This window comes from Hemitrygon akajei, chromosome 13 (genome assembly GCF_048418815.1).
Source record: "Hemitrygon akajei chromosome 13, sHemAka1.3, whole genome shotgun sequence".
Lineage (NCBI taxonomy): Eukaryota > Metazoa > Chordata > Chondrichthyes > Myliobatiformes > Dasyatidae > Hemitrygon > Hemitrygon akajei.
Genome location: NC_133136.1, coordinates 11,037,685 through 11,065,360, shown reverse-complemented (window position 1 = coordinate 11,065,360; position 27,676 = coordinate 11,037,685). Strand labels below are relative to the sequence as shown.

At 40.9% G+C, this 27,676-nt stretch overlaps 1 protein-coding gene across 5 annotated transcripts in view; it reads right to left on the bottom strand.

The window, feature by feature from the left end:
- The window catches only part of wdr7 (WD repeat domain 7), a 573,837-nt gene that overhangs the window by 450,994 nt on the left and 95,167 nt on the right, over positions 1-27,676 (bottom strand). For all 5 annotated transcript variants that reach the window (XM_073064130.1, XM_073064129.1, XM_073064131.1 and 2 more), the window contains 4 exons: positions 25,291-25,438; positions 17,587-17,835; positions 13,678-13,898; positions 9,564-9,759 (listed from right to left, as the gene is read on the bottom strand). In XM_073064130.1, coding sequence (XP_072920231.1) covers positions 9,564-9,759; positions 13,678-13,898; positions 17,587-17,835; positions 25,291-25,438 — 814 coding nt within the window. The remainder of the gene's footprint in view (positions 1-9,563; positions 9,760-13,677; positions 13,899-17,586; positions 17,836-25,290; positions 25,439-27,676) is intronic.

The following is a 27,676-nucleotide window of genomic DNA, read 5'->3' as shown; positions in this document are numbered from 1 at the left end:
CAACACTTTTTACTGCTGCTGAATACTGCTGCTGATTTCAATTAACCTCTTTATATCACCCGAATTGTTTAATTCCAACAATCAAGAATTGAACCTGTAATAAGCAACTTGACAGTTCATCGATTGGATTGCCATGCTTCATCCAGGGTCAGTTACCCACATGGCACCTTGGATAACGCCACAAGACAATAAAACATAGGAGCAGAATTAGGACATGCAACCCATTGAGTCTGCTCTATCATTCCATCATAGCTGATTTATTATCCTTCTCAACTCCATTCTCCTGCCTTCTCCCTGTAACCTCTGATACCCTGACTAATCAAAACCTATCAAACTCCACTTTAAATATACCTAATAACTTAGGTAATAAATTCTATAGATTCACCACTCTCTAGCTAATGAAATTCCTCCTCATCTCTGTTCTAAAGGGAATGTCCTATTTTGAGGTTAGATTCTGTGGTTATAGACTCCTCAACTATAGGGAAACATCCTCTCCATATCCAACTTTATTGAGGCCTTACAATATTTAATAGGTTTCAATGAAATCCCCCTTGATTCTTCTAAAGATAAGAAAGATTTCAACCATTTTATCCTCTGCATTAAATAATGCAGCACTCACACAAACAACAAAAAAATCTTCTTGCTTGATTTGCATTCCTCTTGTATATGGAACAGGAAAAGAACATCTTCAATCATGACTGTTAAATCCGATTACAGTCATAAATTCTTAATCTGATACATTATGCCCGATATTGAACAATTCATAGTTAGTAATCCCACATAAATGTTTTCAATTTATAGCTTTCAGAGATATAATCCAAATTAGCTCAGAATGTACAGATCTACAGTATTTACCTTTCATTTAAAATTTACATCTTTTTTTTTATATACCTTGACAGATACATTACAAGTATCCTTGAGATTCAATTTGTACTCCATTTGTGGTATATCTATTGCTCACTGTCATCCATTGTGGGACATAAATCATCAGCCTTGATCCATTGCAATTCTTCTATTTACTGTGTGTGTGATACAATCAATCTACACTACAAATAATTGACACTGATATTTTATCCATCATCCTGGTGAACACAAGCCATGCACAGAATTAAAACACTATCACACTTTCTTGGTTTCCTCTTTCGTATTATGAACAAATATTCCTGCAGACCCAGTTTCTGTGAGAATGAAGAAGAAAGATGAGACATCGGTGTCACAGAAGTCATGAACAATGAAAGTGCTCTTACCTTAGTGAGCAAGAGTATGATTAAAGACCACTAAATTATTTAAAAGCACTGATAATGTATGTGCATATTTTAGGTCAATATAATTGCATGCGTTTGGTAAGGGCAACAAGAACAATCCCTGCGAAAAACAAAGAAACTTCAGATCTGGCAAAAAGAAACAAAGAAAAGAGCCTGTACCAATAACCAAGATACATCAAAATACCAACAACAGAAGATACAAGTTTCTCAGGAAATTAGAATGCACTAAAAGTCACTCCACCAATTAGAAATGCTAAGATGACGCAGGTGATATATGGTGAAGTTTTTGCGAGCAACTCACAAAACTACTAGATGTTCTTCTAGATGTACTTTTTCTGAACTATGATCACTGCAATTCACAATCTGTAATTTTCCATTCAGAAATGTACTTTTGAGCCATCTAAATGAACAAGCAATTTTACAATCTTCTGAAAGATTTAGCGAACTTGACCATCGAGAATGCAGGAATGGCACATTGAAGATGAAGTTCCGCCATTGCTGGGACGGACTTGAGGCCAGAATAAAGACATACCCGAGTGCAGAAAACAAACTGGTGTTTGCCCCACTACTCTTCACCGATGACAGCACTGAGCCAGATTAAAGTTTTGAGGCCCAAGAGCAGAAAATGAACCAGTGATTAGATACTACTCTGTGCCAGCCAAGATCCCCCAGGTAAGCCTACATTTGAACCATCTCCTGCTCACCTGGCTACTACTATCGGGCTGGAAGTCCAGGAGACTTGGGTCTCACACCGCAAGCTATGGGAGCAATTGCTGCCCTATACCCAATGGGCTCCTGGACTGGGTTCACTCGCGCCAGTGCTGAACTAATTCCGCAGACTGCGGACTCACTTTCAGGAAGTTTACAGTTCACATTCTATATATTATTTACTTTATAAATAATTGTATAATTTGTCTTCCTTTTGAACATCGGATGTTGGTCTTTGTTGTGTGCCATTTTTCTTGGATTCTAATGTGTTTCTTTGTTTTGTGGGTATCTGCAAGAAAATGAATCTCAAGATTGGCTAAGATATACATTGACAATAAATTTACTTTGAGCTTCGAGGTACTTAATAAATATAAATTCCTTCTTGTTTAGAATCAATGTTGGAAGAGATTCCTTTGCTCAAAGTATAAATATTTGAAATTATCCACCCAACAATACAAAATTGAAACTGCATTTATTATATGAACATGTTCCAAATGTTCAACAGATTAAATTTAGAGATGCAGTAACATAAAGCAGTCAGGTGCATGGAGTAATGTTTCTAACACCAGTGCTTTCTCTCATACAGTTCCAGATTTGTTTGATTATTTTACTTTACCCTGTTTTCCTCTCTCTATTCCTCCTCCAAAGACTTACACCAACTTCATCAAGTCAACACTAATCTATGTCATCCACTATATCAGTATCATCATATCCCTTTTGTTTTCCCCATCCCTTCCTATTCTCTGCAAGTTGAAAACATGCCAGTTTTCTAAATGATAGACAGCATATTGATATCTGCATTGTTGCTGTTTTATACACTCAAAGAAAGTTCATCAAAAACCACTTCTATGGCCAAATTCCACTGTTTTCACCTTCAATTGGCCCACCTCTAGCTCTTCCCTTTTCCTAACAAGAGAATCTGCATGTGCTGGAAATCCAAACAACACACACAAAATGCTGGAGGAACTCAGTAGGCCAGGCAGCATCTATGGAAAGGAGTACAGTTGATGTTTTGTGCTGAGAGCCTTCAGCAGGACTGGATAAAAAAAAGAAGAGAAAGGGTAGAGTTAAAAGGTAGGGGGAGGGGACTCCAGAGAAGGGCGACTGGACTCATTCTAGGTGTGCAGGGTATGAGCTACGAAAAAAGATTGAAATAATTAAATCTGTCTAGCCTAAGTAGACATAGAATGAGAAGAGATATGATAGGATTGTTCAAAATCAGTAAGCTATAAATAATTTATTATTATTTTCGGACTTAGTGAAGTAGCCAGCTGCTACTTCAAAATTAATCCATCATCAAGGATATGGGTCCACAGGTGGAACCAAATCAGAATTAATTAGAGAGCTTAAGCTACAAGAAGCCTTTGAGTCAAATGATCATAATATGATTGAAATCCCTCTGAAATTTGAGAAGGAGAAGCTAAAGTCAGATGTATCAGTATTACAGTGTTATAAAGGGAATTACAGAGTTATGAAAGAAGAGTTGGCTAGAGTTGATTGCAAAAGAACAATGGCAGGGACAACAGCACAGCAGCAATAGCTGGAATTTCTGGAAGCAAATAGGAAGACACAGGATATGTACATCCCAAAGAGGAAGAAGTATTCTAAAGACAAGATGATACAACCGAGGCTAACGAGAAGTCAAAGCCAACGTAAAAACCCAAGAGAGAGCACATAATGGAGCAAATACTAGTGAGAAATTAGAGAATTAGGAAGCTTACAAAAACAAAGAGAAGGCAACAAAAAAAAGTCATTAAGAAGTTAAAGATGGAATACAAAAGTAAGCTAGACAATAATATTAAAGATGATACCAAAAGTTTCTGCAAACACATAAAGTGTAAAAGAGAGACAAGGGAGGTAGTAATGGGGGCAAGGAAATGGTGGATGAACTGAATTAGAATTTTGTGTCAGTCTTCTCTGTGGAAGACACTAGCAGTGTGGTGGAAGTTCCAGGTGTCATGAAGTTCCATGAAGTACGTGAAGTTACCAAAACTAGAGAGAAGGTTCTTGGGAAATTGAAAGGTCTCAAGGTAGATAGGTCAACTGAACCAGATGGTGTACACCCCAGAAAGAGGAGGCTGAAGAGATCGTGGAGGTATTAGTAATCATCTTTCAAGAATCAGTAGATTCTGGACTGGTTGCAGAAGACTGGAAAATTGCAAAAGTCACATCACAGGGACAGAGGTGGACAAAGGGAAATTGTAGGCCAGTCAGTCTGACCTCATTGGTTGGGAAGATGTTGCAGTCAATTTTTAACAATGAAATCTCAGGGTACTTGAAAGCACATGATGAAATAGGCCATAATCAGCTTGGTTTCCTTATGAGAAAATCATGCCTGACATATCTCTTGGAATTCTTTTAAAAAGTAACAAGCAGGATAGGCAAAGGAAAATCAGTTAATGTTGTGCACTTGGATTTTCAAAATGCCTTTGGCAAGGTGCCACATGAGTCTGCTTAACAAACTATGAATTCATGGTTTTACAGGAAAGATTCGCGCATGGATAAAGCAGTGGCTGATTGGCAGGAGGCAAAGGGGCAATAAAGGGAGCTTTTTCTGGTTGGCTGCCGGTGACTAGTGGTGTTCCACAAGGGTCATTGTTGGGACCAATTCTTTTTACGTTACATATCAATGATTTGGATGATGGAATTGATGGTTTTGTTGCAAAGTTTTCGGACAATATGAAGCTAGGTGGAGGGACAGGTAGTCTTACAGAAGTAGAGAGGCTTCAGAAGGACAGATTAGGAGAATAACATAAGAACATAACATAAGAGATAGGAGCAGGAGTAAGCCAATCGGCCCCTCAAGCCTGCTCCGCCATTCAACAAGATCATGGCTGATCCAATCTTAACTCTAGTTTTCATCGAATCCCACAAGGCAACAGTGCCAACCAACAGGGCACCATGCCGCCCATTTTATTTTATTATTCATCCCGCCCAAACCCATGTGATCACCCAGGGGAAAAAAACCGAGTTGCCAATTGAGGAGAAAAAATCTGGAAAAATCCTCTCCGACCCATCCAGGCTATCGAAAACTGGTCCAGGAGATCACATGGCTGATCTAAACCTAGCCTCATGTCCACTTACCTGCTCACTCACCGTATCCCCTAATGCCATTTTTATCCAGGAAAATGTCTATCTCCGTTTTGAATTTATTGAGTGTAGTAGCTTCCACAGCTCTCTGGGGCAGTAAATTCCACAGCCCCACCACCCTCTGAGTGAAGAAATTTCTCCGCATCTCAGTCCTGGAACGGCATCCCCTTATTTTAAGATTATGCCCCCTAGTCCTAGTTTCACCTGAAACTATGTACTATATGCCTCTTATCATGGTAACAATAAATACAAAAACCAAGCGCAAAAACAATTGAATAGTGCAAAGTAAAGCAAATCGAAATGCTGAAGTTCTAATAACGGAAGAGATAGAATTAAGGGTTCAAAGACATGACCCTATCTCTGAGAAGGAACTTTGTGCATTAGGAGGTACATATATTTTTTGTAAACCATATATTTCATTAGCAGTAAATATGAGCATTGTGATCTCTTTTAAAGTACAGCAGCTTCTCAATCTATCATTTTAAATTCTGTTATGTTTTGTAATTTCAAAATATAAACTCTAATTGGAAGAAAAACAAGACAGCCAAGAGATGAGAGTCTTACTTTGTTCTTCACTTTAGCGAGAGATGCGCATAGCACATGGTGACATGATGACGTATGCCATTCATATACTTTGTTTAAACAACAAAGAATGCTTCACGAAACAATATATTTACAATGTTTCTCAAGTACTGAAATATTAAATACACGACAAATTCATTCTTCCAAAATTTTGCACAGAATTTAAGAACTTGATTTCACATTGAACCAAAATATATTCCATTTTTATGTAAGATTCTCTCACTAAAGGCTTTATAATGCCCAAATTATGAATTAACCTTTTGTTATTTTTTTTAAACAGCAAAAATATAAAAGGGAAATGCTTTTCACTAATTCACTTGAAAATTTCAGTTTTTAAAAATTAATGAGTAACTCCTCTCAAAATCATCTAGATTCTAGATTCCAGAGGATGAAATGTGTTAATATTCAATAATCTTATTAGTAGAAAAAACAAGTTTAAAATCTCTTCAACCTACTTGAGGAGCAAGAAAGATTATTGGATTCAGGTGATGGTGAAAAAATATTGCACCAGTGAATTGTGTCCATGAATTTACAAAGATACAATGCAAATTAACTCTTCAGTAGATATTTGAGCAACAGGATTGAAACACAATACCTGGCCAGACAGCCACAGTATTGTAGCTGTTAGCACAACACTATTACAGTGCAAGCTATCAACAACCAGGGTTCAATTTCTGCTGCTCTCTGTAAGAAGTTTATACATTCTCACTGTGAACGCATGGGTTTCCTCTAGGCGCTCCAGCTTCCTCCCACATTCCAAAAGATTTCCGGTTAGGGTTACCGTAGTAAGTTTTGGGCATGCTATGTTGTCACCTGAAGCACCTGAAACTTGTGGGCTGCCTCCAGCACAATCTTAGAACTGTGCTGATCATTCATGTAACACCATGGTCCTGAAAAACGTTGTCACATTTTTACTATGTACTGTACATAGCAGTTATGGTCAAAATGACAATAACAGTGACTTGACTTGACTTGATGTGTCGTCATCAATGACCAACTCAGACCAACTGTCACAACAGGCCAGGCAGCATCTATAGGGAGAAGCGCTGTCGACGTTTCGGGCTGAGACCCTTTGTCAGGACTAACCGAAAGGAAATCATTTTGCATTTCCCCCTCCCGCCACTACTTTCAAATCTCTTACTATCTTTCCTTTTGGTTAGTCCTGACGAAGGGTCTCGGCCCGGAACGTCGACAGCGCTTATCCCTATAGATGCTGCCTGGCCTGCTGTGTTCCACCAGCATTTTGTGTGTGTTGTTGTTTGAATTTCCAGCATCTGCAGATTTCCTCATGTTTGCTCAGACCAACTGTGTTGGTTGTTGCCGCAAAACACATTTCACTACGCGTTTCAACATTTTGAACAGGTGACAAATAAAGCTGATCTTAAGTCTCATTCTGCATTTGCAATTTCAAGTATTTTCTAATACAAAGTCTGTATCAATTTAGTTAAACTATAACTAATCTGCAAGACTAGGCAAACAAAAGATTGCAAGTATACTCATAGATAACAAATCGAAGGCTTAAATTAAGAGAAAAAATATGTAAAATTGTAAATTTTAATAAGATGCTTTCCACTATCTCTCCAGCAAGCACTATCCCCATTACAACAAATTTTTGTGGACAAGTTGTTTCTAAAATCAATAAAAAGCTTTTTTTTAAAAAAACCATAACTTCATTTAACATCATAAAATATTGACACCAGAATAATATTCCAAACTTATTATGGCAGATGATCAAAATCTTAATCATAGAAGTAGATTTAAGGAGTACCTTGAAGAAGAAAAGGAGATCAAGAGGCAAAGCAAATTAGTGAGTGAAATCTGGAGTTTATGGCCTAAACAGTCGAAAACAGCTAATGATACAGTACTTAATTCTGGAAGATCTAGAGACCAGAATCAGAGGAATGTATGTTTCTGAGATGTTTAAGTGGTGAGAAGGAATTGCAGAGATGGGAAAGTATAAAACCACAGAGGGATTCCATAGCAATGGTGTCAATGTTAAGATCAAGCTTTGCTTAATCACAAAGGTTAGTAAGCCTGAAGAGATGGATAAACACAAGTTAGCATACAAGGACATGAGCAGAAGACTTTAGAATGACCTTAAGTTAGCAGAACATAAAATACTACAATACAGTACAGGCCTTTCAGCTCATGATGTTGTACCAACCCTATAACCTACTCAATCTAATCCCTCCTTCCCACAAAACATGGTTTTTTTCATTCATGTTCCAAGTGCATAGTGAAAGGAAATTTCCTCCATCTAAAAATTGGGAAAACCAATATGTAGGTTGAAGAAAAAGCTCTTCAAGCCAAGAATTAAGAAGCACAAATTTATTGGGGAGACCTGGAAGGAAAAATCAAATCTAGGGGTATGGAAGTGGTTGAGAGATTCAACAGCAGATGAATCAATGCAAGACTGGGCCAGAATTATTACAGACACTTTATTTATTTATTTTATTTATCTAGAGATACAGCATGGAGCAGGCCTTTCCGGCCCAATGAGCAGCACCACCCAGCAAACCACTAGCCTAATTACAAGACAATTTATAATGACCTATTAACCTACTATCCGATACGTCATTGGACTGTGGAAGGAAACTGGAGCAAACGGAAGAAACCCAGGCAGTTCACATTCAAACTCCTCACAGATAGCTTCTGAATTGAACTCCAAACTCTGGGACACCCTGAACTGTAATAGCATCTTGCAAACCACTAATTTACTGTGGCCACCAATGAAGTCTGAGAGATATGTGTGTGGTCAAAGCTCATCTCAAGTATGGGCCATACACTGGCAGATGGGACCAGCTCCGATGGGGAGTCTAGGTAGACATGGTCAAGTTGGGCTGAAAGGTTTCTTTCCATGCTGTATAACTCTACTCAACTCTTTAAGGCCATTATAGCTGGGAGAGGTAAGGGGGACAAGTTCCCATTACCTATTTAATGTTCCCAATAGCGTGCACCTCAAATGGCCTCTAACAACCAAGTCCAGCTCTGGCCCTCACGTGTAGCTTAGCTACGCCTGGCGAAACCATTTCCACTAACAGGGGAAGGGGCAAAGGCAGGTTACTGGCACCTTAAAACCAATTCCACTAACAGGGGAAGGGGCAAAGGCAGGTTACTGCTTCGGGCAAATGGGGCTTGTCAGCCGTGGTTAGTGGCTCATCTAGGAGAAGGAAAATTCTGATCTCAAACCTCTGCTACTTTGCAGCTATACCCTCTCATGCCAAAGGTTTCTGGAGTAAACCCCCAAAGGGAAAATTCAGAACTGGACTCCATAAGGCAGTCCTATGTTGAGTTCAACGTTGACTCCTGCAACACTGTTGGTACCAAATTCTATCGGTCTCTGTCTTTCTTTTTGGCTTATCAGATGCGTGGAATGGAAGAGCTTGCTACAAGGGCAACAGCTTGCTCTCCACATCGTACTGCCCAGGAATGAGCATCTAGACAACTAAGATACAACATCCATGGGCAACCCTGACTAACGGAGGCCTCACATAACTCTATAATTCTTCAAGTCAATCATGATAGCATGGCTGCAAGCAGTCTTGATAAATTTGCAAAAATAGTTCTTTCTTCCCAATATTTGGTTGGAAGAGGGTTTTTTTACCCTCATCTGGAATTGGGTATATTTCCACCCACCATCTCGCCTCTTTTCCTCTACTATTTACTGAAGAACAGTGTAGAGACAGTGGTCGGGTGAAGAGAGATGTACAGATAAGATGTACAAATAAGTAATAAGCAAACGATTGGCTTTCCCATAACTCCAAATGCAGTTTCCCCATTTCCTCTATTGCATATTATTGAAATTCTACAGCCATGATGAAGCACACAGATTAATACAAATAATGGCAATGATTTGACCTGTTATCAATTACAATTAACTGCTTTCACTGCTATCAAAAGTGAGAAGAATGAACTCACCAGTGTCCATTTGCCAGACGTACACTGATCCATCTAAGCATCCAACCACCAGGTAATCATCAGATGGCCTCCACTTAATAACTTGAATAGGAAATAGATGTCGTGATGCCAACATTATGCACTTCTTGTCTCGAAGGCTGAGAAGACCCACTGAATGATCACTGGCCACCGAACAGATGCAATATTGTACACGAGACTAGAGCCAAAACAAAATAAGGAAGAAAATGTATAGTTTTCAATATGGCAGCCAAATTTGATCATGGAGAATTTTCACTGAATATTTCAAGTTCTTTGAAAAAGGCATGATTACAAATCATTCATTTAATCTGAAAGTCAACTTGCAAAATAATTACCTTGTTGACTGATTACAACCATACTTAATGGCAAAGTTAAAAACTGCTCTTTGGACAGCCAAAAGAACTATGGAAAACAGACTATGGATGGTACAATAATGACATGTTGCTGCTGCACAACATTCAGGTACCTCTCAGGACCATTTCTGCACATTGTTCACAAAGTAAACTTGTGTTTCTTGTATCCTGTGTGCACCATGTGTCAGCAGTCAGTCCACCTTTCTGACACACACTACATCAACATTTCACATGTAATGCTCTTATCTGCATTGTACTGCTTCCCCTCCACACAACTTCTTATTCTGGCTTCTTCCCCCCACCCCCCACTTCCTTTTCAGTCCTAATGAAGTTTCTGTATCCAAAACAAGGTCTGTTTATTCACCTCCATAGATGCTGCCTGACCTGCTGAGCACTTCCAGCATTTTACGTGTGTTACTTTGAATTCCTACCATCCTCTGTGTAAAAACACTTACCTATGATATACCCCCTATACTTTCCTCCAAACACCTTAAAGTGATGTGCACTTGTATTAGCCATTTCTGCCCTGGGAAAAGGTCTGATTGTCCAATCTATCCATGTCTCCCATCATGTTATAAACTCTACCAAGTTACCCTTCATCTTCTTCTTTCCAACAAGAAAAGCCCAAGTTTGCTCAACAAATCCTCATAAGATATGCTCTCTAATCCAGGTAGCATTCTAGTAAATCTCCTCTGCAGTCTCTCTAAAGCTTGGAAGCTTTAGTCAACATGATCTAGACTCTACTTTTAATATAGAAAGCAAAAAGTTGTTTTAAAGTTTCCATTGTAAAAGTGACTTTGTAAGTTTACACTGAATATACAAAAATAGAAACTAAAATAGATCTGAGGCCAACAATCTAACTCTGCTGTACATAAAAATTGCACAGAATCAACCTCTCATTTGCCACAGCAGAGGAGATATTTACATTCACATAACATAAATTTTAGGCTCCATCATAGGAAGGATGTCAAGGCTTTAGCGAGGGTGCAGGTGAGGTTTATCAAGATGCTGCCTTGATTAGAAGGCATGTACTATAACAAGAGGTTGAACAAACTTGAATTCTTTTCTCTGGAGCAGCAGAGCCTGTGGGGACACCCGATAGAGGTTTATAAGATTATGGGAGGCATACATAAAGTAGACAGACAGTATCTTCTTTTCAGGGTTGGCATGTCTAATACCAGAGGGCATACTTTTAAGGTGAGAGGGGATAATTTCGAAAGAGATGTGAGGGGCAAGTTTATCACACAGAGAGTTCTAAGTGCCTGCAATGCAATGCAATGCCTGGAGTGGTGGTAGAGACAGATACATTAGGGACTTTTAAGAGACATTTAGATAGGAACATGAATTGAGGAAAATGGATGGACATTGTGTAGGCAGAGGGGATTAGTTAGATTGCCCATTGGATTACTAATTTAATTGGAATCGTGCAACATTGTAGGGTGAAGAGCCTGTTTCTGTGCTTTACTCTTCCATGTTTTATAAATAATTAAATTTATCAAAATACATCACTTTTGGTATGAGAAAGGCAAATTCTAAGCTTTTTATAATTGTAAACCAATAGAATATAGAGTCTTAATGTTTAATGTTTACTGGTCTTAATGTTTAGAACTCTTGTCATGCCTGTATCTAAATCTCAAGGTCATTCCATACAAAGCAGTGCACAATTGAAAGGAAATCTTCCAAATAACTGCAATTATGGATACCGAAAGAATGCATAGCTGGATAGTGATACAGCCTGTCAGAATTCTCTCTATGGTACATCTGTATAAATTTTCAAGTGTTTTAAGTGACAAACCTAATCTCCCCAAATTCCTAATGAAATATAGCCACTGTCCTGCCTTCTTCATAGCTTCATCGATGTGTTGGGTTCAAAGACACACCGGGAAGGTTAATTAGTCATTGTGAATCAGCCAATGATTAGGTTAGAGTTAAATCGGAGTTGTCAGGTGTTACTGAGCAGCACGGCTCGAAAGGCCAGCTGTGCCTAATAGCATGGTGTCTTGTCTCTAAATACAATAAATAATTAAGAGCATATGACATAGAAGCAGAATTAGGCCATTCGGGCCCTTCGAGTCAGCCATCTCATCCTAGCTGATCCAATTTTCCTCTCGGCCTCAATCTCCTACCTTTATCCCTTCATGTTCCGACCTATCAAGAATATATCAAACTCTGCTTTAAATATACATAAAGAATTGGTCTCCACAGCTGTCTGTGGCAATGAATTCCACAGATTCACCACTCTCTGGCTAAAGAAATTCCCCCTTATCTTCATTCTAAAGGGATGCATCTCTATTTTGAGGCTGTGTTCTCTGGTCTTAGACACTCCTACCACAGGAAACATTCTTACCACATCCTCTCTATCAAGACCTTTCACCATTTGACAGGTTTCAATTAGGTCACCCCTCATTCTTCTAAATTCCAGTGAACAGAGTCAATCTGCCCCCAAGAATATTGGACCCCCTCTGCTTAAGGTGTAACCCATCTCTTTTGTACAGATGATACCTTTCCAAGAGATCCCAATAATCCATAAACCTGAATCCCTGCCCCCGCACCAATTCTTCAGCCATACATTCATCTGCCAAATCATCCTATTCTTACCCTCACTGGCACGTGGCTCAGGCAGGAATCCAGAAATTACTATTCTGGAGGCACTGTTTCTCAGCTTTCTAACTAGCACTCTACAATCTGTCTTCAGAAGCTCCTCACCTTGTCAACCTATATCACTGGCACCCGTATGTACCAAGACTTCTGGCTGCTCACCCTCACCCACATAACCTTGTCTCTGTTCCTCTGACGAATGAATCTCCTACCAACACTGCAGTCCTCTTCACCTCTCTGCTCTCCCGAGCAACTGCACAAGACCCAATGCCAGAATTCCAGTCACTGTGGCTCCACTCAGCAGGTCATCCCCCTCAATAGTATCTAAAGTTATACACTTATTATTGAGGGGAACAGCCACAGGTATACTCTGCACTGGCTGTGCATTTTCCCTCCTTCTCCTGACAATCACCCAGTTACCTGTCTCCTGCATTCTAGGAGTAACTACCTCCCTGAGGCTCCTGTGTATCACCTCCTCATTCTCCTGTATGAGTCGAAGGTTATTGAGCTGTAGCTCCAGTTCTATTAGGAGGGACAGCTCAGTGCACCTGGTGCAAATGTGTTTATCTGGGAGAGTGGACATCTCCCAGACATCCCACATCCCTCAGACAGTACAGAACACTGACCCTGGAGCCATTCTTACTAATCTACAGATAAAGACTGAACAAATAAGAACGGAGACAGAGGGACATACAAGATACTTTACCACAGCCAAATACAATCTCACTTCAGCCTGATGAACCAAAGCCACTGAACAAGTGTTACAGGGACATGCAAATCAATGATATTATTGAAGTTTTCATTATTTTTGAGTAACAAGTTCAAAAATTATCTTTATAGTCCATGATACCAGAATATTTCAAGAATGCCAAAAATACTATTACAAACAATATAGTGCAAATGGGTTTTCTGTTCCAACTTTTAAATGAGTGGACTCAACAGTATTTAAAGCATACTAAGATAAGAGTCATGGAGTCTTGGACAAAGTTTCCTTTCATTGCTTTTTTTCAGGATCTGGCAATAAAAACTTGGATCAGTCTGTCCATTGCAGATACCGAGTATATGGAACGTTATAAATGTTTAACATTAAAGTTTATATTTATATAAACTGAATTCTAAAAATAAAACCTTTATAAAGAACTTACACTGCAGTTTTCAGGTGGAACTACCAGCTGGGTAATCTCTCCACCATGGACACAAAAGGTATGCTTCATTTCCCCCGAGTTGATGTCCCAGATGATTACAGAGAAATCTACCCCACCCGACACCAGGTAGCGTTGATCATACCGTGTTGCGACCTGGTGTGGGTACAACAGGCAGGTCACTTTGCCTCGATGGCCACGAAGTGTTCGGTGAGGTGGCCAACCTGAGGAAGTATAAATTCATGCATAAAAATACTTAAATAACACTCTACTCAAAGACACAGAAAGCAATCCAATCACAGAACAAAGAACAGTAGAATACAATACAGGCTCTTTAGCCCAAGATGCTGTGCCAATCCTTTAACCCACTGCAAGATCAATCTAACCCTTCCCACCCATATAAGACCATAAGACATAGGAGCAGTTTTAGGCCATTCAGCCAATCGAGTCCACTCTGCTATTCCATCATGGCTGACCTCAGATCCCACTTAACCCCACACACCTGCCTTCTCACCATAGCCTTTGCTGCCCTGACCAATCAGGAAATGATCAACTTCCGCCTTAAATACGCCCATGGACTTGGCCTCCACCGTAGTCTGTGGCACCGCATGCCACAGATTCACTACTCTCTGGCCAAAAAAAATCCCTGCTTACCTCTGATCTAAAGGGTCACCTCTCAATTTTCAGGTTGTGCCCTCTAGTTCTGGACACCTCCACCAAAGGAAAAATCCTCTCCACATCCACCCTATCTAATCCTTTCAACATTTGGTAGTTTTCAATGAGATCCCCCCCCACCCCCGCCGCATTCTTCTAAAATTCAGTGAGTACAGGCCCAAAGCTGCCAAACACTTGCCATATGTTCTTGGATCATCCTCACGAACCTCCTCTGGACACTCTCCAATGACAACACATCTTTTCTGAGATATAGGGCCAAAAACTGTTGACAATACTCCAAGTGCAGCTTGACTATTGTCTTATAAAGCCTCAGCATTATCTCCTTATTTTTAATATTCTATTCCACTTGAAATAAATGCCATCATTTATTTATAGCCTACCAATTTTTGTTTTGCATCTGTGCACCTACCTAAGAGTCTCCCAAATGCCCCTAATGCATCTGCCTCCATCACCATTGTCAGCAGTGCATTCCGCACACCCCATCCACCAATGTTGGTTGCCAGTTGAATCCAACACTGACAGGAGACCTGAACGGGACAGCTTTTAAAGTGAAAAAGTCATTGCAATGGAACTATTCCACTCCCTCAACCTTGGAAGTCTGGGTCCAGCATTACAGGTATCAGTCACAAACTGGGGCCTTCTTCATTGCAGTGGATGACAATGACTACTTCTGTACCTTGTCATGCCCTTTGTTCTCCACAAAGTGTTACAGAACCGCCTCCCTGGCTGTTGGATCTCACTGTTAATCTCATCCACCCAGTCTGCCAGAGCTGACTTCACATGCTTAGACAGGCACATCCACCACTCTGTGTAAAAAACCTACTTCTGACATTCCCCCTCCCATATTTTCCTCCCAATACCTTAATGTGCTGTTTTAGCCATTTCTACTAAACAAATTGAGTTATGGAGAAAACAAGACAGAAGGAGCCTCTATGTCTCATTATCCATTGCCTGACACATTGACACATTAACCAAAATGCTCTCCCTGTATCTCCACTCACTCTACTAAGAAATTCCATTCAATTCTGCATGGTTTCTGAAAATATACTGTTTCACTTTAGATAGCTTTGGGAAAATAGTGAATCTAGATTTCTTTTAAAACGATGCCATTGTAGCAAACCAATCTCAAGGTTAAAAAGCTGTAACAAATAACTCATCTGATTCACTCATGTTTCATAGTAGAAGAAATCTACCCTTCTTACTCAGTCTAGTCTTCCAGCTCACAAGAGTATTCACAAACTTTTTGAATAGTGAATCTAGTACTTCATAAGTGTAGCCACTATTGCAATGTACAAAGACATAGCCAAAGCTTTTTTTTTGCCAGTTATGCTGCTGGTGCTTAGGTCCTCCATCTCAGGAGAAATTCACGGCTTCCTTCATCGTGTACGAAGCTTCCGCTTGGTTTACTGTCAGTCACACAAGTCACGGGTGTAGACTCAGGAATGCCTTCACACACAGATGTGGAAGAATTCCTGATTGCTGTTTCCATAACAGTTTTATTTGACGCATCAGGGTTGTTAGCCCTGAGCTGAACACCTGAACCTGAAGGATCGGTGGACCACTCTTAGTCTGGCCTCTGCCTTTTGATCTGTTTGGCATGCACGACTGTACCACGAGGCAAAGCATAAAGCCTTGACTCCAGCCAGCATAGCTCTCTGGATCACTGAGGCATGCAAGCCCCAAAATCACGATAAGGTTGTGGTCCTCTTGGAGGAAAGCTAAATACATTGATTGTTTATTTCCCTCAATAGATTCTGCCTGGCTTGCTGAGTTCCTGCAGCATTCTGTGCGTGTTACTCAAGATCTGCAGCATCTGCAGAATCTCATGTCTATACAAATAAGTTAATGGCTAGAAAACCAGTTATAGTAACTTCTGCTGGGACTGAAATATTGGCCGGAATCTGGAGGCAAGCCCTTGTTTGTTAAGCTGTCAGAGGATCCTCAGAGAACCAGATGCACCATCTGAGCCCTAGTTGTCACTCAAAGCCTGCTCTCCCTCATGGGATGGCTAAACTACGCAAGCCTCCAGTTAATTGGAGGAATGCCACAATGCAGCAATATAGGTGAGCATAACATGGCCTAATGGCTCTTCCAAGAGAAACTGACGGGTACATTTATTTTTCCCAAAGATTTTTCCAATGATTTGAGAAAAATGGGGAAGTTACAAACATTTACCATAACCTGTTCGGCTTTGGAATGTGGGAGGAAACTGAAGCACCCGGAGGAAACCTACAGGATCACAAGGAAAACATACAAACTCCTTACAGACAGAGGCAGAACTGAACCAGCATTGCTGGTACTGTAATAGAATTACACTAACTACAACGCTACTAGCCGCCCCGGTCATAGAGGTGAGGTGCTATAGTCATTTTCAAAGTGAGAAGGCAGGAAGAATGAGGTGAGAGGGCTAATAATTCAACCATGATGGATTGGCAGACAGATTAAATGGGCCAAATGGCCGAATTCTGACCCTACTGTATGTCTTCTGGCCTTATACTAATTTTAAAGTGAAATCCGAATCTGAAATGACCAGAATAAATTTTTGTTTGGCTCCTTTTGCTTATGCTACCACCTGCTCCCATTGCTTCATGTGAACCTGCTCGGGGCCCAAGGATGACTTGCAGGTTAGCGGAGAAAAGGAGTCACTTATACCTCCTTTGGTAGAGACACAACTCCACCCTGCCACCCATCACTGCAGGTGAAGCAAAAGAATTATTTTGTATGGCTTTAGCTTCCTTTTCTTTCTTGCTATTATTTCATTTCCGTTTGGATTCTCACGAATTGTTATTGATTCTTCCTCCTAACCTGCACTCTCTCACAAAACTCACTAATGATTTTTCATCCCTGTAAATTTCTTTTAAACCCAAGCTCTTAGTTACCTGCCCCATTATCTGCTAGAGAGCACGATCATTGCATTTCTGGGGAGAATGATCTCCAAAGCTCATTCACAACATCAGGAATCCTGATTTTTGCCTAAAAATCACAAATCTGAAAGAAACGGTCTGCAGTTACACATGTAAATGCTGAAATTTCCCTTCATAGTATAAGTACAGGCATTTGTTGAAATCAACCATATATTTATTTGAAATGTTTACTTTCTAAATCATGCAGGTAAATGAGAATTCAAGTAAGTGGAAAATTGTGTCTTATAAACCAATCTAATACCTTTGTTTAAAAAAATATTGCAACAGATGATGTGAGAGCATTCAGTTCAAGCCATAGATGAAGATATTTTACCTCTTCTCAGCATGTGTTCTCCTTGCAGTAACTGGACAATAGCCGTTTGAGTGGCTGGAACAATAACAATACTGCCATCTTCACGACCACATACCAGACGCCCATGAGAGGGAATATAAACACTGGCTGTCACTTTCAGAGGCTCCTCCTTACCAGGCTGTGTACTCAGCTGGTCTATAATTCCTGCAGGCCTTGGAAACTGATAATCAAATGTATCTTGCAAGCATGAAGAAGTGGTAACGTTCAACTCTATGAAAGAAAATTGAAATCCAATAAATTATACACGAAGTACAATAAAGTGGTCAGAGAGAAAGTGATTTCAGTTTCATTAATTTGCTCAGCCACCTGTGTATTACAATCCAGAAAATAAATACTGACTGAGAACAAAATTCTGGAGTTGTGAAAATCTCTGAACCTCCTGAATTCTTAAAAGAGCTTGGATGCAGCAGCCACCCCAGGTCCAATTAAGGGTGTACTTTTTTAAAATTGTAAGTGGTGGGTGTGTGGAATGCACTACCAGTGAAGGTGGTAGAGGCAGATACAATACTGTCTTTTAAGAGACGCTTAGATAAGTACATAGAGCTTAGAGGGCTATGTGGTAGGGTAATTCTAGGCAGCTTCTAGAGTTGGTTACATGGTCGACATAACATTGTGGGCTGAAGGGCCTGTAATGTGCTGTAGGTTTTCTATATTTCTATGTTTTTTATGATCAGAAGTCATTGGTGGACACTAAGAAAATCAAGTACTGCAGGACCAGCTCATCAGCAAGTTGCTCGATAGCAATGGAGTTGGATTTTCTGCATACCATTGTTTCTGTTGTAGCCTGAACTTACTGTGTACCATTGTGGCAAGACAGCGCGTGATCCAACAAACAGAGCAAGTGATTGTCTTCGACATTTTTATTGGGACATTGGTTTGCAGAATACTGCAAGTCCGGTCGTTGGTGAGACCGACGGTGGGGCAGCTGCGTTGCCTCAGATGCAATAAGGACTAGGCCTAGGCCACGGGGTCACCTCAGAGGCAATGACCCGCTGCAGTTGCCCAGGGGAGGAGAGCCGAGGTGATGTGGGAGAGTGCAGGGGTCTCTGCTGGACACGCTGTGTTGGGACTGGAGCCTCCCATTGTTACTGGCCTTTGGCTTTCACTAAGAGGAGAATAAACTGGACCAGGACAACCTACAATCATGCCACACATGGACTTTGGCTATGTTATTTTTTTCGTTGTGACTGCACACATGGTTACGATTTCAGAAAAACATCCAGTGTGCTGTTGGTAATATGGTTTGAATCTTGGCCCCAGAAGAATGATGTTTCATTTTGCTATATTTATGTATGGCTGAATGATAATTAAACTTGAACTTGAACTGGCGTCATCAGCAGTTTTATAGATGCTATTTAAGCTGTGCCCTACCTCAGGTTGAAAACTGACCCAATGAGGTCATTGACCTGAAACACGAGACCATAAATTATACCTTCCACAATTACTGCCTGGCCAAAAAGGTGATTCTGGTATTTGTGGTGCTTAATTTCACTTTAACAGCATCCACCACCATAATACTTTTCCAAGTTTTCACCTTACAAAGGAAATTCAATACGAGTTAGAAAAAAAATTACCTGTACTACACATTCTCTGCAGTTGTTACACTTTATTCTGTATTTTGTTATTATCTTACGTTGTTCTACCTCAATGCTCTGCATAATCAATTGATTGTATGAACGGTATGCAAGACAAGCTTTCCACTGCCTCTCAGATCTTGACAATAACAAACCATTTCCAGTCCCAGCCATCCAAAGAGCAATAACATTGTGACTAAAAAAAACTTACATTGATAGTGAATGATTGTTAAGGGAAACTGGATTTGACAGGACAGAATAATAAATTAAAGACGGACAGAATTGTTGAGGTTTGGACAGGCAAAGCCATGGAAGATTTCAGGTCAGTACAAAGACCTACAAATACCAACAGGCTAGGATGAGATGATAGGAATAATGGATTAAATGTTTTGATAGAGACTAAGATTTATAGAAGTGGGCAGTGAGAAAACAGTATGCAAGACCAGCTTATCACTATATCAATAGACAATAGACAATAGGTGCAGGAGTAGGCCATTCGACCCTTCTAGCCAGCACCGCCATTCACTGTGATTATGGCTGATCATACACAATCAGTACCCTGTTCCTGCCCTCTCCCCATATCCCTTGACCCTGCTATCTATAAGAGCTCTATCTAACTCTCTCTTGAATGCATCCAGAGACTTAGCCTCCACTGCCTTCTGGGGCAGAGCATTCCACATATCCACCACTTCTGGGTGAAATCACTGTACATGTTACAATAAATCAAAATTCAAAGTAAATTTATTATCAAAGTACACATAATGTCAGCAAATACAACCCAGAGATTCACTTTCTGAAAGAAAAGTTTATTAAATCACAGTTGGCAAGAAAAACAAAGTGGAAGAGTTTATGGAATACACAAAAAGGGATACCAAAGGAGGTAACGTCACTCAACTTCACTTGCCCCATCATGGAAATGTTCCCACAACTCACTTTCAAAGCAGAAGAGGAGACCATGGACCAATCTGTTAAAATTGGAATAGGAATTGGAATTAAAATAGCTGGTCACTGAGACTTGTTGTGGATGGAGCAAAGGTGCTTGACATAGTGGTTCCCCCAAACTACATCAGGTTTCATCAATGTAAAGAAGGTCACATTAGGACCATGGGACACAGCAGGTGATCCCAAGAGATTTGCAAGTGAACTGTTGCCTCACTTGAAAGGACTGTTTGGGGCCCTGAATGGAGGTGAGGGAGACAGTAAGCAGACAGGTGTAGCATGTCTGCTGCTTGCAGGATAAATGTCACAAGGGAGATTAGTGAGAAAGGATGAATTGACAAGGGAATCACAGAGACAGCAATCCCTATGGAAAGCAGTGCGTGGTGGAGGAGGGGATAAAGATGTCTTTGGTGGCATGGTCTCACTGAAGATGGCAGGTGCTGTGGAGAATGTTGCAATAGTTGCAGGGGCTCATGGAGTAGGAGATGAGGACAAGAGGAACTCTATCCCTGTTAAGGTGGCAGGAAGATGACATGACCGTGGATGTTTGGGAAATGGAAGAGATGCAAGTAAGGACAGCATTAATGGTGGAGGAAGGGAAACCCAGTTCTTTGAAGGAGAACATCCCTGATGCTCTGGAAAAGAAAGTCTCATCCTGGGAACAGATGCAGCAGAACAGACAGACAGACATACTTTATTGATCCCAAGGGAAATTGGGTTTCGTTACAGCTGCACCAACCAAGAATAGTGAAGAAATATAGCAATATAAAATCATAAATAATTAAATAGTAAGTTAATCATGCCAAGTGGAAATAAGTCCAGGACCAGCCTATTGGCACAGGGTGTCTGACACTCCGAGGGAGGAGTTGTAAAGTTTGATGGCCACAGGTAGGAATGACTTCCTATGACGCTCAGTGTTACATCTCGGTGGAATGAGTCTCTGGCTGAAAGTACTCCTGTGCCTAACCAGTACATTATGGAGTGGATGAGAGTCATTGTCCAAGATGGCATGTAACTTGGACAGCATCCTCTTTTCAGACACCACTGTCAGAGAGTCCAGTTCCACCCCCACAACATCACTGGCCTTACGAATAAGTTTGTTGATTCTGTTGGTGTCTGCTACCCTCAGCCTGCTGCCCCAGCACACAACAGCAAACATGAACTGAAAAGGAACTGACATTTTTACAGAGACCGGGTGGGAAGAGCTAGCAGATAGCTGTGTTAACTAGTAGGTTTATAAAAGATGTCAGTAGACAGTTTGTCTCCAGAGACCGAGACAGAGAGATCAAAAGAGAGAAGAGTGGTGTTAGAAATGGCTCACATGAATTTAAGGTCGAATGGAAATTGGAGGCAGAGCTGAGGACATTAACAAGCTCAGCATGGGTGCAGGAAGCAACATCAATGCAGCACAGAAACAGTTAGAGAGCATTAACAGGAAAGGCTTAGAACATGGACTGTTCCATAGCCAATGAAAAGGTAGGAACTGCTCGGGCTTGTATGGTGCCCATGGCTACACCTTGAGTTTGTAGAAAGTGGGAGGAGCCAAAAGAAAAATGGTTTCGGGTGAAGACCAGTTCCACCAAACACAATAGCATGAATGGCAGTGACGCTTCACTACCAGATGAACTCAACGCTTTTATGTCCACTTTGAAAGAGAGACTATAGCTGTGAAGATCCCTGCTGCACCCGATGACCCTGTGATCTCTGTCTCAGAGGCCGATGTTAGGCTGTCTTTAAAGAGGGTGAACTTTCGTAAGGCAGAAAGTCCCAATGGTAAGGCTGGTAAGGCTCTGAAAACTTGTGCTAACCAACTGGTGGGAGTATTAAAGGACATTTCCAACCTCTCACTGCTACGGGCGGAAATTCCCATTTGCTTCAAAATAGCAGCAATTATACCAGTGCCTAAGAAGAATAATGTGAGCTGTCTTAATGACTATTGGCCGGTAGAACTCACATCTACAGTGATGAAATGCTTTGAGAGGCTGGTTATGATGAGACTGAACTCCTGCCTCAGCAAGGACCTGGACCCACTGCTATTTGTCTATCATCACAATAGGTCAACAGCAGATGCAATCTCAATAGCTCGTCACACAGCTTTAGACCACCTGGACAACACAAACACCTGTGTCAGGATGCTGTTCATCGACTATAGCTCAGCATTTAATATCATCATTCCCACAATCCTGATTGAGAATTTGCAGAACCTGGGCCTCTGTACCTCCCTCTACAATTGGAACCCCGACTTCCTAACTGGAAGACCACAATCTGTGCGAATTGGTGATAACATCTCCTTCTCGCTGACGACTGACACTGGTGCACCTCAGGGGTGTACGTGTAGCCCAGTGCAAAACTTTCACTATACCCATGATTATGTGGCTAGGCGTAGCTCAAAGACCATATATAAATTTGCTGATGTTACAACCATTGCAGGTAGAATCTCAGATGGTGACGAAAGGGCGTAGAGGAGTGAGATATGACGAATAGTGGAGTGGGGCCGCAGCAACAACCTGGCACTCAACATTAGTAAGATGAACGAGCTGATTGTGGACTTCAGGTAGGGCAAGATGAAGGAACACATACCAATCCTCATAGAGGGATCAGAAGTGGAGAGAGTGAGCAGCTTCAAGTTCTTGGGTGTCAAGATCTCTGAGGATCGAACCTGGTCCTAACATATCAATGCAGTTATAAAGAAGACAGCAACTATACTTCATTAGGAGTTTGAAGAGATTTGGTATGTCAACAAATATACTCAAAAATAGGCTGCATCACTGTCTGGTCTGGTATGGGGGGGGGGGGGGTGGAGAGGCATAACTGCATAGGACCGAAAGAAGCTGCAGAAGGTTGTAAATTTAGTCATCTCCATCTTGGGTACAAGCCTACAAAGTACCCCTGACATCTTCAAGGAGCAGTGCCTCAGAAAGGCAGCATCTATTATTAAAAACCTCTAGCAGCCAGGGCATGCTCTTTTCTCACTGTTACCATCAGGTAGGAGGTACAGAAGTCTGAACACACACTCAGCAATTCAGGAACAGCTTCTTCCCCTCTGCCATCCAATCCCTAAATGGACATTGAATCCTTGAACACTACCTCACTTTTTTATTATATATTATTTCTGTTTTTTGCACTATTTTTAATCTATTCAATATACATATACTGTAATTCTTTTATTTATTTTTTCTTCTATATTACGTATTGCATTGAACTGCTGCTGCTAAGTTAACAAATTTCACGACACATGCCGGTGATAATAAACCTGATTCTGATTCTGGAGGTGGGTGGTGGGGAAGGAGAATTGGTGTTGTTAAGAAAGAAGCAAAGAAATTCATGTTGTTCTTGATGGGAAACAGAAGTGCATATAGAGTTGCCATCCATAGTGAAAATGAGTTGATCACGTGAGAGGCGAAGCTAAGTAGTTACGGCGCCCAACTGCAACTCCTTTGCTTGCATCTTCAAAAACAGATCAATTTCTATCTTTAATACCTCTATTTTCCATTTTCAGGGTTCATTTGAAGACCCCAACCTGGAGTTACACGCTGACTATGGTTCTTTGCGGGAATGGGACTCGCTTTCGGGGTTCCACAATCGGCCGCTATTCGGCATGCCAAAGGCTTGGCCTAAGATTTTGGCTCAGATTCGGAAGACTGGGATCCCGAGGAACTAGAGATGGGTGGATCAAGGGTCGGTATCACCACAGGAGACCGGTGTGTCGTTGAGGGAGTCGGAACATCTGCTGTGTGCCTGGGGACCCGGGATCCTTGTGATCTCCAGGCACAGAGCTCGTAAAAAGCGATGTAACTGACTTTTAACATCGTAAAGCCGCTCTTTGGAAAATGGAGTCACCTCTTTCTCCCTTATTAGGAGAGAGAGCGGGCCTGCAGCATGTCGAATTATTGGGTGAACAATGTAGTCTTTGGGGTAACTGCAAGTCTGTGTCTTTGCTATTGCTTTGTTCACGCTTGAGTGCTGGTAGCAGGTGCACTTTATTTTTGCCAGTGGGGGGGGGGGGGAGGGGGATTGTTCCTCACTGCTGCTTACGCGAGGGAGGGAGGGGTGCTGGGGAGGGACTTTGGGGTTCTAACATTTAACTGACATTCATTCTTGGGGCACTTTCTATTTTCGTGGATGGTTGCGAAGTACAAGCATTTCAAGATGTATATTGTATACATTTCTCTGACATTAAACTGTACTTTTGAAACCGTTTGAGATCATCCATTGCCTATAGTCATCTGATTGATGTTAAGGCTAGTTACAGAGAGATAAGTAAGAACAAGTTAAAGCTGTGAAATGCAAGTCAGAAATGTCACTGAAAACCTGAAATCAAGGGGAGAATACAGGATATGCACAGTAGATCAGACAGCATCTATAGAGACGGAAAATGTAATGAGTACCTTGCATCAGAAATTTAGCGGTAAGGGAGCTAGTAGATAATGGATTGGGGTGAAAATTGAGGGGTAGAAGAAAGAAAACTCAATTATGCTTAAAGTTAAAAAAAAGTCATCAACTTCCCTTGTTCGGGTGCAAAAGAAGGTTTTTTTTGGGGTGTTTTTTTTTTTTACACACAAGACAGTTACAAAATGGAATTCATCACTGAGCCTGTAGAAACTGCAGAGAGTTGTGGACACAGGTCAGCACATCACAGGAACCAGCCTCCTCTACATGGACTGTCTATATTTCTCAGTGCCTCAATAAAGCAGCCAGCATAATCAAAGACCCCACCCATCTTGGACACTGTCTCTTCTCCTGTCTCCAATCAAAGACACAAAAGCCTGAAATCACATAGCACCAGGCTCAAAGAGATGTTTTAGTCCCCTGTTATAAGACCATCAAATAGTTCCCTGGTGTGATAAGTTGGACTCTTGACCTCACCTCAAAGATCTTCTACCTTATTGTTTATCTGCACTGTACTTTCTTTGTAGCTGTGATACATTATTATTGTTTCACCTTGTTCTTCTTCAATGCACTGTGTAATAATCTGAACAGTGTGCAAGACAGCTTTTTCACTGTATCTTGATACATGTGAGAATAATAAACCAATTCCAGTTGCAATTCCAACATGACAAACTGTTGGAAGTAATTCCAATAGATTCTAGACTGGAATTTCAATTCTAATTCCTAGACAATGATAGTAGTTTGAATTAATAAGTACCTTTACCTTGAACAGAATCTTTCTGATGTGACTCAACTGTTTCAGGAATACACCATATCAGGAGTCTCCCTGATGAATCTCCCTGAATCAGCAGTTTATGGAAGGGCTCCCTACGGCCATAGAAGAATCGTGTAACAGGAGGGCAGATGAGGAGCTGTGGTGTGAGAAAAAAAAACTTAAGTTATTTCTACTTAGTTCACTGAATGAACAACAACCTCACTTGTTGGCATTATGTTACAAACATCAGTAACAAAACGACAATATGTGCAAAGCTTCATTTAGCCAGGAACTGTTGTTTGAGTGAACTATATGCAAAATTATAACCAATTATATTGGTTTCTTAAGATTGTCTTAGCCAGGAGACGTAGTGGGGATAAGCTCCCACTATCTTTAAAAGCTCCAAATGATGTGAGTCTCAAATAGTCTCTGACATCTAAGTCCAGCTTCCAGACTTCATGTGTGGCTTAACGACTAAGCCTGGCAAACCATTTCTACTGACAGAAGTAGTAAAGGTGGGTTACTGGCTCCTTAAAAATAGCTGCATCAGGTAGATGGGGCTCATCAGCCTGGTTGGCAGCTCTCATCTCAAACCTCTGCTGCCTTGTGGTTACACCCATGGGAAAGGCTTCGGCAGAGCTTAAGTCCCTAAGGCAGTCCAACATTGAGTTCAATGCTGACTGGCAACTCCTGCGATGCCACCGATGCTAAACTGTAACAGCCTTTGCCATTCCTTTGGATTCATCAGCTGCATGGAGACGACGAACATGCTACGTGGGCAACAGTTTGCTATCCATATCATACTACCTCAGTTTGTGTATCACGTAGACAGCCAGGACGCAGCATCCATCATCAACCCTATCCAAAAGAAGACCTCACATACGTGAAAAGCTGTGCAATGGTTTTAATACACATGATACATTAAATAAACACAAGAGGTTCTCTGCAAATGCTAGAAATCCAGAGAAACACACAAAAAATTCTTGATGAACTCAGGAGGACAGGCACTATATATGGAGGGGAATAAGCAGTCAGTTTTTCACATCGAGAAACTTCATCAGGACTGGAAAGGAAGAGGGAAGATGCCAGAATAAGAAGTGGGGGGAGGGGAAAGAGTACAAGCACAGTCCACTCTTCTCTCCAATCAGATTCCTTCTTCTTCAGCCCTTTACCACTTATTACCTTCCAACTTCTCATGTTATTTTTATTTTATTTCTGAGGTACAACGCAGAATAGGCACTGAGCCTCACCGCCAGGAACCCACTGATTTAACGTCACCCTAACCACAGGACAATTTAAAATGACCAATTAACTTACTAACTGGCACATCTCTCAATTGGAGGAGGAAACCAGACCACCTGGACAAAATTCACATGCACATGGGAAAAATGTACAAACTCTTTTACAGAGGATGTTGGAATTGAACTCCAAACTTCATCTCCCCCCACCCAATCTTTGCCCTCACCGGGTTTCACCTATCACCTTCCAAGTTGTGAGTGCTGCTCTGATATTTTAAATATGCACTTCTGAAGCTGCAAAAAAAAACCACACTGTGATCAATTCTACTTGAATATGGTTATAAAAAAGTGCATTTCCTGAGTTTCATTGGAAGAAACAGTGTCCTCTGATTCCTGCTCTTCCTCTCCAAGACCACAGGTACCTGCCTGTTACAAAGGAATACATGCAGGAACTCAGAATTAAAAACACACAAGAGCAGAAATATTTCAGAGATAATGGAAAGAATCCAAGTTGACTATGAGCTTGGACACACGAAACTGCAGACACTAGAATCTGGAGCAATCTTCTGGAGTAAATTACTGTGGAGTGGGGTGTGGGGGATGAAATTGACAATGTCAAAATACCACATCAGATTTCAAAGTAAAAGAGATTCATTTGCTTGCAGGTATTTACAGGAAAATAAAAAAATGCAATATAATTTATGAAAAACTATACATAAACAAAGACTGCCAATGGAAAACTAAACATAAACAGGAAGACTGACAAACAATGGTAGTAAGCAATCCAGTATACAGAATCAAGGGATGGATGTAGTTCTTTTCTGGCTCAGCCCTATTCACTTGATCGTTGATCCTTGCTAATAAAAAGACAAGTTTTTAAATTGTTTCTAAATGGCACTAATCATCAGAAACATTTACAAAGAGTGGGAAAGGTTTTTTGACGGCATGAAACTTAAGAGCAGCTTGTGTCTCTAGTCTACTCATCACTCATGCCCTGATTTATCTCAAGCAGATGTTGCAATGGCAAGGATGCCAGGATATTCAAAACCATAAAAGCTCAAAGATAAAGATTAGCTTTATTCGTCACACATACATCTAAACAGTTCCTTAAGGCTGCTATAGCCAGGGATGGTAGTGGGGATAAGCTCCCTCTACTC